General features: G+C 35.7%; 1 protein-coding gene across 2 annotated transcripts in view; it reads left to right on the top strand.

The window, feature by feature from the left end:
* GPM6A (glycoprotein M6A) overlaps positions 1-12,471 on the top strand; it is a 370,006-nt gene extending 357,535 nt beyond the window's left edge. For both annotated transcript variants that reach the window (XM_054485714.2, XM_054485713.2), the window contains exons 5-7: positions 5,762-5,838; positions 6,388-6,453; positions 10,357-12,471. In XM_054485714.2, the coding sequence (XP_054341689.1) occupies positions 5,762-5,838; positions 6,388-6,453; positions 10,357-10,509 (296 nt within the window). In that variant the 3' untranslated portion in view covers positions 10,510-12,471. The remainder of the gene's footprint in view (positions 1-5,761; positions 5,839-6,387; positions 6,454-10,356) is intronic.
* Positions 12,472-17,434: the final 4,963 nt, after the last annotated feature.

The following is a 17,434-nucleotide window of genomic DNA, read 5'->3' as shown; positions in this document are numbered from 1 at the left end:
TGCAAGCTCCGCCTCCCAGGTTCACACCATTCTTCTGCCTCAGCCTCCCGAGTAGCTGGGACTGCAGGCGCCCACCACCACGCCTGGCTAATTTTTTTGTATTTTTAGTAGAGACGGGGTTTCACCCTGTTAGCCAGGATGGTCTCGATCTCCTGACCTCATGATCCTCCTGCCTCAGCCTCCCAAAGTGCTGGGATTACAGGCGTGAGCCACCATGCCCAGCCAACACTTTATGTTTGCATAAAAATTAGATACATATACTCCTAATAGGAATTCTTTTGTATGTTTAGCTATGTGTCATTGCTAATTACTGAACTATATTCATTTCTGCTAAATAATTCAATAATTCATTTGGTAAAATATTGGTTATATTTTTCTTGTGTAGGCTAATCCTCTGTTTGGTATTCCTATGTTAGGTGACATGTCAAGGGGGAATTAAAGCCACAGATGGAATTAAGGTTGCTAATCAACTGATTTTAAGAAAGTAACGTGCCTGAATTATCCAGGTGGCATCAATGTAATCAGAAGCGTCCTCAAAAATGAAAAATAGGGCCAAAGGAGAGGAGTCATTTAGAGGGAGATGGAAGATAGAAGAAGGGTATGAAAGGATCCATTGTTGCTGACTTTGAAAATAAAGAAAAAAACCCCAGAGCCAGGGGAAGTGGTTGGTCTCTAGAATCTGCAAAAGGACACGCTGGTATTCTATCATCTTTAAAACTAGCAACGTAAATGATAAATTATTTTTAAATTTAAGCATTTATATTTCATAGTAGGGAGTTAATTCCTGTCATCCTATCAGATCTCAGAGTGTCATAAGTATCTGCATCTTTCTGCTTAACTTCAACTCTCATTTACAACTTTTTTTGTTTGTTTGTTTGTTTGTTTTTTGAGATGGAGTCTTGCTCTGTCGCCCAGGCTGGAGTGCAGTGGCGTGATCTCGGTTCACTGAAACCTCTGCCTCCCAGGTTCAAGCAATTCTCCTGCCTCAGCCTCCCGAGTCCCGAGGAGCTGGGATTATGGGCGTGTGGCACCATGCCTGGCTAATTTTTGTATTTTTAGTAGAGACGAGGTTTCACCATGTTGGCCAGGCTGGTCTCGAACTCCTGACCTCAAATGATCCACCTGCCTTGGCCTCCCGAAGTGCTGGGATTACAGGCGTGAGCCACCGCACCTGGCCTACAATTTTCTTAAGAGGAATTTACAAACCTAGGAGTCGTACTTCAACTGTCCAGTAAGCACCAAAGGTTTTTATTGCCTTAGTGATAAAAGTCATAGGAACTGTGTACACACATTATGCATCATTTTCTCTGAAGTTGTTCATATTTCAGGCACAAATAATTCTCACGATGCCAGAAATATATTACTTGTTTTTAGCTAGCATGAAAAACATAAAGTACTAAAAAAGCCTGTTACTGCAACTTTCATGCATCAAGTCCTCCCTGTTCTCCCCAATTCTCTTTGCACCCAGTTCTTAATGCTTCTCTTGCCTAGTTTTAGCTTATTATTTTTATTATTTTTGAGACAGTCTCACTCTGTCGCCCAGGTTGGAGTGCAGTGGTGTGATCTCGTCTCACTGCAACATCCACCTCCCGGGTTCAAGCAATTCTCCTGCCTTAGCTTCCCAAGTAGCTGGCGCCCACCACCATGCCTGGCTAATTTTTGTATTTTTTTAGTAGAGATGGGGTTTCACCATGTTGGCCAGGTTGGTCTTGAACTCCTGACCTCAGGTGATTCTGCCTGCCTTAGCCTCCTAAAGTGTTGGGATTACAGGCATGAGCCACTGCTCCTGGCCAACCTTGCTTATAACTTGCCTTTTCTCCTAATCGCTTTGAAGAAACTGAAAATATCAGTCTGCACCTTTCAGCTAAAAACTTTTCCATAGGTAATAAATATATATATTCAATATTTAGAAAAATTGATATAAATTTGAATAATCTTAATTTTTGGTAAGAACAATTTGGCCATTTATAGACAGATATACAAGAATCAAAATAATCAGGTTTTCAAATTTACACTGCAGCTCATCCTCTACATGCTCACTTCTAGAGCTTCATATTATTCACATGTTGATTTTTAAACTAGTTAATTTTTAATATATATTATATATATTTGTTATATATGGTATACTTATCACAAAAACTTTATTTTATGTGTGTGTGTGTGTGTGTGTATATACACATATACATATAGCATCAGGAGTACTGGAAGTTCAGCAATGATGTTAGCAGTGGCAGATCCATATGGGCCTGCAGCAACCTCACTTCTTGCTTCCTCAGAAGGAAGAATTCAGCTGAGGGGAATAAGGCAGAGTAAGATACTGAGGCAAGTTTCACAGCAGGACTGAAAGTCTATTAAAAAGTTTTAGAGCAGGCTGAGGCGGGAGAATGGTGTGAACCCGGGAGGCGGAGCTTGCAGTGAGCCGAGATAGCACCACTGCAGTCTGGCCTGGGCGAAAGAGCCAGACTCCATCTCAAAAAAAAAAAAAAGAGTTTTAGAGCAGGAATGAAAGAAAGTAGAGTTGGAAAAGGGCCAAGCGGGCGACTTGAGAGATCAAGTGCCCTGTTTGATCTTTTGACTTGGGGTTTTATACATTGGCCTTCTTCTAGGGTCTTGTATACTTCTCACCTGGTTCTTCCCTTGAGGTGGGCTGTCCGCATGTGCAGTGGGTGGTCAGCACTTGGGAGGGACTGCATGTGCAGTGTGTTTTCTGGAGTTGCACACATGCTCATGTGAGTGTTCCTAGAGGAAGGTCATATATCAGTTACACTCTGCCATTTTGCCTCTTAGTGTGCAGGCTTGAGCCCGCTTGTCCGACTCCTGAGTTCATATCAAGAAGCTGCTGATCACCAGCTACTGGTGTTTCTTTATTAGGAGCCAGCTGTGACCAATTATTATTTTAGAAAGACAGTTAACAACTGCCTGACTGTCACCTGATGGTGGCCTGACATCCTTGGTGGGCGGTGAGTTGGGGGACTCTCTTGCTCTGTTCATGTCTGACTACCTTCTGTAACAATAGTATTTTTTTTAATGATGTAGAAAAGTTGCACTGAGTAGTTTCATTTGAAGGACAGGAGGAACTCAGCTCTGGGAATATTCTTGTCAGAGAGAAGAGCCGGTGCTAAGTTACCAAGCCAATATGATACCTGGCTTCTCAGGAAACAACAGGGAATCCAATGTGTCTGAAGTAGAATAAGACAGTAGGACAAAAGATTGAGATGAAGTCTACGAGTTCCCACGATGTACCATCTTGATGAGTGCATTACAGAACATTATAGGTGTGGGGCTTTATTCTGAGGGGAGTAGAGAGACATTACAGATTTTGGCAGAGGAAGGAGATGGTCTGACTAATAATAGAAGGATTACTCTGGCTGCTACTTGAAGAAAGGTTTGTAGGAAGGGTAGAAGTGAGGAAGCCAGTTAGCAAATGATACTAATCCAAGTGGGAGATTTTGGTGGCTTGGATGAGGAGATGGCAAGGGAGGTGGGAAGAATCGGTCTGATTATGGATGTATTTTGAACATAGAGGCAGCAGAATTTCCTGATAGATTGCATGTAGGGTTTGGGGGGAAAAAAAGAGAATTCAAGGAGGAATTTCTTTTGACTGAGCAAGTGGTAAGATTTCCTATCAAGAAAGATAGGAAAGGCTATGAGAAGTGTTTGCTTGGGAGTGGAGCCAGCAAAGGAGAAGAGCAGAAGTTTTTTTTTTTAATGCTTATTAGAAATCCAAATACAATTGTCAGATAAGAAATTGGATATATGAATCCTGATTTCAGAAGAGTGATGTGGGATGGCCACATAGATTTAGGATAATATTTAAATATCTGGGACTGGATAAGATATGCATGGGAGAAAAAAGGCTGAGGAGTGAAGGGTGGGAAGCTGCAACTTAAGAGGTCAGAGAGAAGAGGAGGCAACAGACAAAAATTTGAGAAGAAGGCGCCAATGAGATCAGAAAGGCAGAAACTGAAAACTGTAGATTTTAGAAGCCAAATGAAGAGAGCATGAAGGAAAAGGTGGGCATCAACTGTGTTTAATACTGTCAACTTGCAAGAAGACGAAAACTGAGAATCAGTCCTTGGAGGTCATTAGTGATCTTTATAAGAAAAATTTCCATGGAGGGGGGTTGGGGCAAAATATGACTTGAGAGGATTTAAGTAGAAATGAAAGGAAAGGAATTGCAGTGAGGTTAGGCAACACTTTCTAGGTGTTTTGCTGAAAACGTGAATTGAGAAATGGATAAGGAAATGTAAGCACAACATAAATATTCCACAAAATAAAGTCTGTAATGGTTCACTATGAAGAGAGAGAGCTTTGACCGGAAGCTTTTTCAACACTGGTGATTTTTTAGGGAGGAAATCTCATGAGAGAACCCTTTCAAATTTTTACCCACTCTTAGAACTATCTTGGCAGAAAGGAAAGGCTGTAGAGAGGGATCTCTGTGTTTGTTTACTGCAAATAGATTTTTCACACTGAAATAGATTCCACAAACTATTGGCAAAGAAGAAACTAATAGCAGCAGCTCTGTAAGAGAGGGAGAGTTGATGACACCCCATAAAGCTAAGAATATGTAAATACATATACATATTAAAACTAAATAAAGAAGGCCTGGCACCGTGGCTCATACCTGTAATTCTGGCACTTTGGGAAGGCTGAGGCGGGCAGATCACTTGGGGTCAGGAGTCTGAGACCAGTCTGGTGAACATGGTGAAACTCGTCTCTACTAAAAACAGAAAAATTAGCTGGGTGTGGTGGCGTGCACCTGTAATCCCAGCTACTCTGGAGGCTGAGGCATGAGAATTACTTGAACCCGGGAGGCGTAGGTTGCAGTTAGCTGAGATTGCACCACTATACTCCAGCCTGGGTGACAGAGTGAGACTCCGTCTCAAACAAAACAAAACAAACCATAAAAATAAAACAACAACAACAACAAAAGCAACTAAAGAGCAGCAAATGCTAAAATCTTAGATATTAGAATGTCCTGAATGTGTTTTATCATGCCTGTATGTGTTTAGCACTTCAAGAGTTCAGAAAATAAAATTAAAGAGCCATGATCAGATGAACTTGGTTACTTTTGCTCTCTAAGATGAGACAGACACGCCAGTGAATTACCTCTGTGCTTGTTTTAAAAATGCAGTGTTCTAGGCCTAATATTCATAGATTCCCGTCTATCAGTTTTGTGTTACAGTCTAAAAATACGTATTTTTGACAATTTCCTAGGTGATTCTAATGCAGTTGGTCTATGAACCAACTGGAACAGGGGTAAATAGAAGTGAAATGGCAACTTTTCATTTCCTGTTACTAATAGCATTGTTTGCAAAACTGGCAGAAAGAAAAGTACTCCTTCGGGCAGTATGCTTTTATAGATTAACAGAAGCATTGCACCAGCTGAACAAATTTAGATCCTGACTTCAGCACAGTCTGGGGCATAGTTAACAAAATAATTGTGATGCCTCTACTATCACATTAATGGGCCAAACCAATAAACTGGCTATAATTGAGTCTGGAAATTCTGGTGGTGAGATTCAATTGAATTCAGATTGAAATTATTTAAATTGCTTGAGGGCTAAATAGTCTTGTATATTATATTCATAATTCTATGCATAGTTATTATCCACAATGAAAGCTAGGTAATTTTTCCACTGTAACATAACATAAGATAAAATGGAACTTGCTTAGATTTGATTAGCAAAAACTCATTTTTTTCTCGCTTGGCTCTTCAAAACATTTATACTGCTAAACTGTCATTTTCCACACATTGTAGGAATTGTGACAATTGGAGAGGAAAAGAAAATTTGTACTGTCTCTGAGAATTTCTTGAGGATGTGCGAATCTACTGAGGTGAGTGTTTTTACAGCCTTTAATTTTGTCAGAATTTTAGCATTCATTTTATTATTTGGATAATGTATTAAACTAAATCTATATTAACTTTTCCCTTTATTCTATCAGAGGCAATTTTACCTAAAGTAGTGTTATTCAGGGGGAGTAGAGGATAAATAGGAATTAGATGCTCTGCATATTTCAATAAAAATTATAATGACTTTCAAATTTTCTGGAAACTCATTTTAATGAAGGCTGAAAACATGATGAAGTTATTTTTAAAGAGAGCATAGCCCTCCTTATATTGTTATGTTACTGATGAAAACCATCATTATTAATCATTGTCTCATCTTTATAATGAAATTATGTTATAATGATGAAGTTGAAATGATTGAAATGATTTGCAGTGGAAAATATATTGTAATAATCTGTTTTAATCAGGTGGGTGATTATCACAGGCTTGCTTTCATTTAAGATGTACAAAGTCTTGTTTATAAGACGGTAGCAATCTTGACCTCTCTCCTACCTGAAACTCTGACACCTTTTGATTCTCTGTGGTTTCTTTTGCAGCTGAACATGACCTTCCACTTGTTTATTGTGGCGCTTGCTGGAGCTGGGGCAGCAGTCATTGCTATGGTAAGACCTCAAAGCGCTGGTGCTTGGTTTTCAATGTGAATTCCGGAGCTATTTGCTTGTAGAGATGATAAACTATCTCTAAAGTTTGAAGTCCATGTAAAACACATTTATTTCATCAGATTAAAAAAAGCAGGGGAAACAATGGGAAAGTAAGTAAGTCAACAACAAGGCTAAACCCCAAGAAATATTATTATTACCATATTGAGAACATTAACAAAAATAGTAATTCATTAGGATTTTAGATATTAGATAACTATAAATATAAAAATTATTTCTGTAGCATATATGTATATACCAATGTGACATTGTGAGTAATCTAATCAATTCCTTGATTTACTTTTTTTTTCCTTAACTGAGAACATTAAAAAGCCATATACAGTCATTTATGAAAAACAAATTAGGTTATTAAAAAAAATAAATGTGAGTAGTTTCAAGTCATGTCTTCTATATCTAATTTGCTTCAGAAATATTAAGAGCCAGTCTTTAGATCTTCTTTTAAGACATCAAGCTTTTACACAGTGAGGAGGATCTACCACTTGCCAGGGCCAGTCTCCTCCTTTCTAACTTGGCATGAGTTCCAGTATGCCCACTGGAATGCCAAATATCAACCCTGAGCAAGTGCTCTGAGCATCAGTAATAGCTTTTGCAGCCAATATCTTCAGTCTGTGTTTGTATCCTTGAGGATGAGTAGTCTAGAGCCCTAGAAGGACTCCCAGTAACCTCACGACTGTGACAGCTGAGTCAATATGTAAAGATGGTGAATGAATTGGAATTTATTTAATTCTTTTCCTCATGGTGCCAATATCTATCTAATGTATTGGTGAAAGGAACACTTTCTTAAAAAATTGTTTTTCTCTTGTCAGAGACTAAAAGTAAGAATGATGAGAAAATACTAACATGCTAATTAGCCATGTCAGAGTGGTTATTTTACTGATTTCATAAATATTTTGTATTTAATTTGTTTTATTAAAAATGACTTACATATATATTCAATAAAACTGACTATGTCAGTCCTAACATGAATTTTCCATGTTTTGTTACTTTAGCATTGCTCAACATTTTTGATACAGTGACAATAAACCTCTATATAGAAATTTTGTTTCAGAATATGAGACTCTTGATAAAGATCATGTTGGTTGATTAATTGGGGGGATCAAAATAGAACAAAAGCAAAGGCCTTATATTCTCAACCTAAAATTAATGCTAAACTATGCCCTGGGGAAGAATCAACAAGTTCTGGCCAATGATATACCAAACATTATGGTCCTTAGAAGAAAACATGCTGGTTGTGATATCAGAGGAAACATATGTACCTTTGTGTTCATACACCCATTCCTATACTGTCAAAAACTTTAATGACACGGGTATGTATGAGCAATGTATACCCAGGTACAAGAAGTCTGTGAAGGTATCTTTTAAAAAGTGGACTATAATAAATATTTGTTTGCATTTGCTACGTATATGTGCATATAAAATTCTGTCTAAAAATACAGGTATACACTAGTGAAAAACACCTATTTAGACAAGTGTTATTTAAATGTCCCTGAAAATGCTTACTCTGAAAACAAATCAACAGATTTTGAGATGATAGAAATTTATATACTATGTATTTCTTAAGCAATCTATGCTTTGCATATACTTAAAGCTATATGTACGTTTTATTTAAAACAGAAAGCTTAGAAGATTATTTTTTCAAGTACTAAGCATTATCTGGGGGTTATTTTCTCTGTCTAGAGTCATCACAAAACCCCATACTAGCTTAAATGATTGACCTAAGTATTTCCAACTTATTAGCTCTGATAATGATGTAGGTCTTAGGAGACAGGTAAAATATAACTACTGCTACTGTTCCTGGTACTTATGCTGCTAGTACCAGGAATAATAAAGCAGGGACTTTATTATTAATAATATTTCTTAAAAACTTAATATTAAGAACTTGAGAATAGTAATTGTAATGTTATTAATAATATTTCTCAGGAACTTACTCTGTTCTACTCTACTCCATTATTTGTAGAGAAGTTAGGAAGTCCTACATGCTGACAAAGTAAGTCAACTTAGCATTGGACCAGATTTCAGTAATCACTGTTCACCTAGTGAGGGACAGTAATAAGCCCTGCAGCTTGGGTTCCCCTTAAGGCCAGAGGAAATGCCTGTATTACATATATATATAATGTAAATATATATATATATATATATATGTATTTTTCTGAGACAGAGTCTCACTCCGTTGCCCAGGCTAGAGAAGAGTATCATGATCTCAGCTCACTGCAACCTCTGCCTCCCAGGTTCAATCCATTCTCCTGCCTCATCCTCCCAAGTAGCTGGGATTACAGGCACGTGCCACCACACCCAGCTATTTTTTGTATTTTTAGTAGAGATGGGGTTTCACCACGTTGGCCAGGCTGGTCTTGAATTCCTGACCTCAAGTGATCAACCTGCCTTGGCCTCCCAAAGTGCTGGGATTACAGGCGTGAGCCACCGCACCTGGCCACACTCATACATATTTAATAATAATTTTGGGGCCACATTTTCTCAGATATTATGAAAAGTTTTTGAAGATTGAAAAATATATTCATTTATTTGGCAAATTTGTATCTGCTATGTACTAAGCACTCTCCACAGCACTTGATATTTTACAGCAACAAAATACTGCATAAACTTCATTATGTGTATAAGCCTTATTTAATCCGTATATATATATACAGTGATTATGCTTTCACTATGTAAATGCCATAATGTACAAGAATATAACTCACAGCCCCTGCTTTCAGGTGGCTTAGAGTGTTCCTTAAACAAAATGCTAAACTTCAGAGGAAACAGAAAATTCTAAAAATAGGTTATTTATAGTGGTATGCATCTTTTCCCCTACATCCCGTGTCAAAATTGTTTTGTTTTTTGCTGTTTGTTGACTACCTGAACACACCACAATATTCATTATTTAGAACTGACATTGCATTCTTTATATCCATCTGTACTTTTCTAGAACCAGCCCGCCTCCTCTTTCAATGTATTGTTTACTAATCATCAAAATCTAAGTGTTCTATTTTTCTGAATGTTGGATTAAAATATTGCCCACCCTTTAAAACTCAGAGAAAGTAAATAACTGTCAACTTAGTTTCTCTTCCCTATTCATCAAAATTCGTCATGTGGAAAGCTGCTTTATCTCCCCTGTGGACCAAGAGGGAAGAAAGAAAAGAAAAACAAATAAGCGGTCTCATTGCTGGGTAAACTCAAGTCAAATAAAGGAGCTTTATTTCTCCAGCAACTTCATTACTCAAGACAAACCAGGAGCTTCCTTTTTGAACATGGCACTATTCTAGTTTTTGTGAATGTATATACATATAAAAAATCTATGTAACACAATATTTTATCTCCTGTAGTTTATAATAGAAAAGAAACTACAAAATTCATCATATGCAAAATTAACCTGATAATCAAATCCACAGGTATATTTGGGGGTTTCCATGATCTCTCTTTAATTGGGGTAATAGAACCTCCAGTTAATTCAAGTCAGACACAAACGGTATGTGAAAATATTTCTGATTATGGATTATAAAACATAGATACATGAACATGAAATGAATCATCTATGGTTTGGGCAAATGAGGACACATTAGGCAGGAAACATCCCATAAAGATTAAGAATTAGTTTTGGATTACTTCCAAGAATTGAAACAGAGAAAGAGATACTGAAAGAAATGGTGCCAAGAATATGGTGGGATATAGTTGGAGGAATGAAAAATATATTTCATATTGTTTCTATTACCAAAGAAATTTTGTTTCCATTTTATATGTGAACATTTCCTATATAGATCTATAATTCGAAGACTTCTTTCGAGATAGCAAGGTGTAATGAAGACACTGAACAAACTTCCAATATAAATTATTTTTGTCTTTGATTAGGTTCACTACCTTATGGTTCTGTCTGCCAACTGGGCCTATGTGAAAGACGCCTGCCGGATGCAGAAGTATGAAGACATCAAGTCGAAGGAAGAGCAAGAGCTTCATGACATCCACTCTACTCGCTCCAAAGAGCGGCTCAATGCATACACATAAATGCATCTTCCTGTTCTTTCTACGATTTGAATGCATTGGTGTTTAACTAAGGGCCATCCAACCATCCAACCTTTAAAAAACAAAACGAAAGTGCTTCTCATCAATGATATGTAAGGTGACTTATGAATCACCTGAGTACAATTCTTTGTTGTTTAGCACTTAAATTTCCCAATTTATTAAATTGATGTAAATCAGATCTTTTCTACAAGCTCCTATCCAGCCTTTTTTTTGAAATTTCTCAAACTCATTTACTAGTTCTGTAAAATCAAAGATATTAACATTGTCAAATGCAAAGATTTGTTTGATTTTTAACCACTTCCCATGTGTTATACATAACACCTTTTGCATTATTTCTTATGTTTTGAAAAGAAAATAGCTTTTTATACTTTTTAGTTTTGATTTCGGTAACTAGTTTAACTACAGGTAACCTTCAAAGGGACCATTGTACATTATGAACAATAGATAGAGATGACATCATGATGACTCTTGAAATATGGAAATTTTGTCTGAAGATCAGTGGCCATATTACTATAGGCCCTGGTTCATGTTTTCATCAATCTAAGGTGCAATTTCTAAATTTGTAAGAGTAGGTTTAAAAAAAAAGTGCTTCTTATCTTTGTTAACATTGTACTTTTTCTTGATGTTCTTAAAAGGTATTTCCCTCAGATTACTCATGTTTATGTTGTGAGCATGTAGAAACAGTAATGCTAATGCATGGCTAGTTGCCTTTTTAAGATTGTGACACCAGGCTTACCTTTTAAAGTTTAGTATATAGAGACAATTTTAATGGAAATAACTACTGTAGACTATTGAAGAATGATCTCTTTGTGATTTAAGAAGTGGCTGGATTGGAACTTTTAATATGCTAATGTGGAAAATTAATTACCTTTATGAAGGTGGTTTATTACAAATAAGCACACTAACCCCTCGGAAGTTGTTTTACCTACTTTAAAAGTTTTAATGGATTGCACCTCTGTAAACTATTCCTAAAATGTGTATGATATATTTGAAAAGGCTTCCATTAATATAATAGCTTTGCTTGCAGCCTTCCAATCTATGTTGGTTTACCTGTAGTGTTTTCTAAAGTGTGGTCAGAGGCCCCTATAGAATGTATTGTTTGAAAGTGTAGTGATATATTTGTGTCTTTATTTCAAGTAAGTCATTTTAACCGAATGTTCATTCATATTCATTTATAAAAAGTACCTGTATCAAAGGAATTTTAAAAAAGAGCAATCAGTATTATTGGACCAAATTTGGTGTTTGTTTTAACCTTGACTCTCTTCTTTTGATTATTTCTAATGCTACAAGAATGCTGTAAAGTGTCTTCTAAAATGATGTAGCCTGACAAGACATTTTTGTCAGTGTATAAAACTAGGTAGTATTGTGCACTGATTTGACCATTGTGAAATCCTTTCTCAGTGTAACTGCATTTCTAATAAAAATTTATTGAGTGAAACGATCTTTGTACAATGACTAGTCATGCATCATCAGTAATTTTACAAGTTCTTGTAGTAGGTAGGGGGTACTACTAGGGATATCTGTGGCATGATTATGCATTCCATAGTATTATTTAATAAATTTGGGGTTCATTTTGCTTCCTTTTCTTTATGCTTAGATTATCTTACTGGTTCAAAATTTTTCTGATATATACAGTATTACAGATATTCAGCAAAAGTATTAATGGGCTTCTTTAAATTCTATATTATAGTGTTTCAGTTCCATGTCTTAACAGTTTGTGATAATTTCTAAAACTGTCTTTTCAACTTATGTAATGATGTTGACACTTTTGGCTTTTATTTCTGGTATTAGAGTTTGTATTTTCACAGAGTGCTTTGTAGCAGGCATTACAATTAATCTGTTTTGTACATAAATGTGCCAACAGCTTGATGGTGGCGTTTTTGAAATGTAGAACAAAGTGCTTGCAAAATGTAATAAATACACTTGTGTACTTTGTGTACTTATTATTAGCTTCTGCAGTGTATTTTTTTTCTTTTTTGTTTTGTTTATTCCTCTTTCCTATGTGTGTGAACTCTTTTCAAGTACAATAGATGCCATCCCCTTATGATTCTACTTCAGCTGAGCTGACCTAACATGTCCAAATTCAATGACAATTCTGTGCATAAATATTCAATATCAGAATGCTGGATAGAGGGAGTAAAGACTTTGGAGGTTATTTTATTTAGAAAATGATAACTTTTTCTGAGTGCTGCCATTTTCTTGTCTGATCTCTATTGTTTTGTGTTTCCTTTAGTACTCCACAAACTAACAGAGAAAAAAAAAGCCTAATGCAATTCAGAAAGAAAAATGCTTTCTTGGTTTGCTTCAAAATACAAAGGTGAGAGCAATGAAATTTAAGTGTATTTACATTTTTTCTAGGCTTTGTATGTTTTAGATCTGATTTCTTCTGGCCAAACTAGAAGTTATGGCAAGTTAAAAATAATAAGATAGTTATCAATAAAAATACTAATTTTCATAAGGCTTAAGGAATTATATTAGTCTCTACTTACATACTACTTTGAATGGAAACATGAAAACCTCATGAACTTATGTTAGAAATATCTACAATAATTATAAGTAGATGTAGCCAAAGGATTTTAATTATGTTTTTAAAAGTTATTTTTAAGAAAATAAAATTATTTTCTACCTATATCTTATGAAATGATAATTCTTACTTCCAGTGTTTATTAAATTCTTATAATAGCTGTAACATAATAATTGTATACTATACAATATGAATATGAACAACAATTTTATAATATATGCTTTACAAAAAGTGGATTATTATAAGATTATTATAATGTTTGAAAACTGAAAAGTCAATTTCTCTTTGTAAAAATGTGCATTTTATCCTTAAAGCAAGTAATTTCCTTTTGAGAATTTTAAGGTTAATATTAAGCGTAAGGAAATTACTTACTTTGAGAATAAGATGTGTGTAGATCAGCTCTAACTTGCATGTAAATAGTTTCATTCTTTATGTTGAAACTTAAAAATATCAGATTTCTTCAAAGAACAAGTAGATCTTTGTTTTATTTATTTATTTACCTTAGACAAAATAGAAACAGGTGATTTTAAAATACATTTCATTTAGGCAACCTGGTAGCAGAACTATAATGACCACCATGAAATTTAAATTATACTATAATATATTGAAGAAATTCTCTTTGGTTTCCTGTGAGGTTTTCAGATAAAAGATTGTTTTAAGTCAATGGAGTCAAATCTGTGTAAAATGCTTCTAGCTCAAATGTGAGTGTTTTTATTTTCTTAAATAAGCCCAGGACCTTGAGTTTCTTCTTACAAAAAACATTTTACCTTTCTGATCATTTTAGGTTATTTGGCTCTTTACCACAAAAACTCATCACAGGTTAGCAATATAAAATTGAAAAACAACTTAAAAATGAGAGAAATCAATTCTTTAACTCATTATTAAATGAATAATGAAATAAAATATTAAATGAAATAATATCATTTTGACCAGTGTATTGCTAATCTGTGGAATCTTTTATAGATAGTATTTGGAAATACCAAACAAAATTTAAAAAATAAACAAATAATTGGAAAATTAAAAAATAGAAAGGAGAAGAGCCGGTAAGTGTAAATCCAACTAATTCTGTTATTATTCTTTGAGTAATAGAAAGTAAAAAGCAATGTTATTGGAAGCAATGTATTTCATGTAGGAACAATTTTAAAAAGTCAAAACTACAAAAACCCCAAATTAGACCAAGAAATAATAGCCTATTAAGTAAAAAAATATGCAAAAAATAATTGAGACTGCATATACTGTTTTCTTCAGGGTTCTTTGCCCTCCACTCTAGGTTCTTGAGCAAGTGTTTGTTGTTCAGGTGTTGGAACACTAAAGAGAACACTCTTTAGTGTCCGAGAACCTGGAACCCACTGACAGAGGAGCTGATCCCATCCAGCTACCCAACACCGCTGCTCTGATTTTAAACATGGGAACTATTTTTGTCTTTAGAGAAGTGTTGCAATGTTTGCTTGTTTACTTTTTTCAACAGTTATTTTTGTCTCTTGAGCGCCATCCTAATAGAAATATAATATTCGAAGATAAATCTAACTGTGTGAGTCAAATTCTCCAAACCATTTCATGTATATTGGAAAGAACAATAATCAAAAAATATTGCACCAAAGATGGAGCAGAGGTGCTTTTTTGGTATCACTTAGGATACTAACTATGTGTATGTAAGCACCAGATTTTAAGCACCAGATTTATTGTTTTTTCTCTCTCTCCACATTTTTTGGTGTGTCTCAAAGATATTGGTATGTCTTTTCTTTGAAATATTTATACAACTTGTCATAAATAAATTAACATTACCATTTTGCCGATATATTAGTTGACATGCCAGTAAAGGCTTACCCATATGATCCACTAAAAATACACCATGAAGTTCTTTTGTGTTTTCTAGTAAATGAGCATTGAGAATTAGCAAATTTTTTCTGGTCTTTGAAAATTATTTAACTCTGATGTCTATTATTTTTTATAGAAACCTGTTCACCTATTAACTAATCTATTAATCACCTTTCTCAAAAGAAAAGATGATGTCAATCTAGCCTTTTGATATATAGAGAAGATTCCCAGAAACAAGGACTGAGTTTTAAGAAATACTAACAACACTTCAAGGAATGTGTGAATAACTCAGCCAACTACTTTAACACAGGAATGAAACTTAACGGGACAATAATTTTACCAAATGACACCTCCGTGACTTAAAAGCAATTATGCTTTCTAAGCCACCTAGATCATAACTTGTAAGTAGTACACAAAGTAGGTTAGAACTAACAATGTGATAAATGCAAATGATAGAAAAATCACATTTTTGGCTGGGCACGGTGGCTCACGCCTGTAATCCCAACACTTTGGGAGGCCGAGGTTGGCAGATCACGAGGTCAAGAAATTGAGACCATCCTGGCCAACTTGGTGAAACCCTGTCTGTACTAAAAATACAAAAATTAGCCAGGTGTGGTGGCGGGCGCCTGTAGTCCCAGCTACTCGGGAGCCTGAGGCAGGAGAATCGCTTGAACCCAGGAGGCGGAGGTTGCAGTGAGCCGAGATGGCGCCACTGCACTCCAGCCTGGGCAACAGGCTCAAAAAAAAAAAAGAAAGAAAAAATACATTTTTAACATCGAAGTTTTCCTATTTATACAAGTTGACACAAATAGCTTAAGACTTTCCCCTTTGGTTTCTTAACATCTACTAATACCCAAGCATCATCAGGTACCATTCACATTTCTCTGAATAGAATACCTATTGATTTATATAAGTGTAAAATTAATGCTTGAAGTAACAAGAGAGGTTTCTGGTAAGCCAAGAGAAGACTTCAGATATTAATATAAACACCTTGACAAGTCAGTTGCAGAGGCTGGTATTTGTTTCTTCTCCTCCAATGGTTTTGACCCCATCCCACCCTAGCCACTGAAATCCTAAAAACTCACAATTTCTAATAATTGCAAACCATGCATAATCTAATTTTTAGGTATCTAATTTCCACCTTCCATCTGCTGTTTCCAGCTTTCTTACTCCATGAGGACCTATCTATTGATCTCCTACAGTCTTTCACTCCCCTTATGTCCTTAATTTCCCCAGTAACTAGCTTATACTGCAAATTCATCATTGTAAAAACTTCCTTGGCAAATACTCAGCTCCTTTGACCCTCTATTTTCCTTAAACAAGCATGGTGAGATGCCAACTTTGATTTAATTCAGCTGTCTGCCTATTCCTCCACACTTGAGCCTGCATAGCATAATGTGGCTGGAGTAAAACACATGCTGAGACTCACCTAAGTTTAGGTGAGCACTCAGAACTCCCAATAAACCTACTCCATTTTTCTAGAACAGGGTTGGCAATCTTTTTTCTGTAAATGACCAGACAGCAAAAATGTGAGTTTTTTCTTTTCTTTTCTTTTCTTTTCGAGGTGGAGGTCTAACTATGTTGCTCAATCTGGTCTCAAACTCTTGGGCTCAAGTGATCCTCCTGCCTCAGCCTCCCAAGTAGTTAGGATTACAGGTGTGAGCCATTGCACTAGCTGGGATTATAGGTATGAGCTACTGCACATGGCCAAATATGTGAAGTTTTATGTGCCATGAGGTTTCTGTTGCAACCACTTAACTCTACCTTCATAGTGCAAGAACAATAATAGAAATATGTAAATAAATGCCCATCACTTACATGTTCTGTGTTCCAATAAAACTTTATTTACAAAAACTCATGAAGGCCTAGATTTAGCCTGAGAGCCACAATTTGCTGGCTTACAGTCTGGAGCATTCACTATTCTACATCCCCTGGTTGGTTACTATATCAAAACTCTTATCAATCTTCCAACACTATTTCTATCCATAGAGTTAAAAATTGCTTCCTATTTTAGGGAGAAATTAGAAATAATCAGAAGTGCATTTCTGTAAATTTCCATTACTCTTCTGTCAACCTCTCTGCATCAACATGCATAATCCCTGCTTTTTCTCTTTTTATTGTGGATGAATTGCCCATTTTTCTTAGGCCAAAGCATTTGGTGTCTTCTCATAGGCTCCTCACCTCCTTGAGGAAAGGTTATCACTCTGAAATTTTTTTCTCTCTAATCTCTTCTGAATCAGCATTTTTTCCCTTTCAAATGGTTTATCCCAATCTTAAAATAATCAAACAAGAATAAAAATAAAAACAAACACCCTTACTTGATTCTACATTGATCTACAGCAAGCCTATTTATTGCTTTTCTCTACAGCATATTTATGTAAAAGAGATGTATAATCACCTCCAGTTACTCTCCTATCATTTCATCTTAAATCCCATGTAATCAGCTCCTGTATTCAATACTCCATGGAAATTAGTCATGGCAGAGTAACAAATGCTCTCCAGATTGCTAAATCCAATGCTTAGTTCTCATTCATTTTGTATCACATGATTTTGAGACCCCACTGC

The sequence above is a fragment of the Pongo pygmaeus genome, chromosome 3 (assembly GCF_028885625.2).
Source record: "Pongo pygmaeus isolate AG05252 chromosome 3, NHGRI_mPonPyg2-v2.0_pri, whole genome shotgun sequence".
In the NCBI taxonomy this organism is placed as follows: Eukaryota; Metazoa; Chordata; class Mammalia; order Primates; family Hominidae; genus Pongo; species Pongo pygmaeus.
Note: the sequence above shows the minus strand (reverse complement) of the source record. Positions and strands in the feature narration are given on the sequence as shown.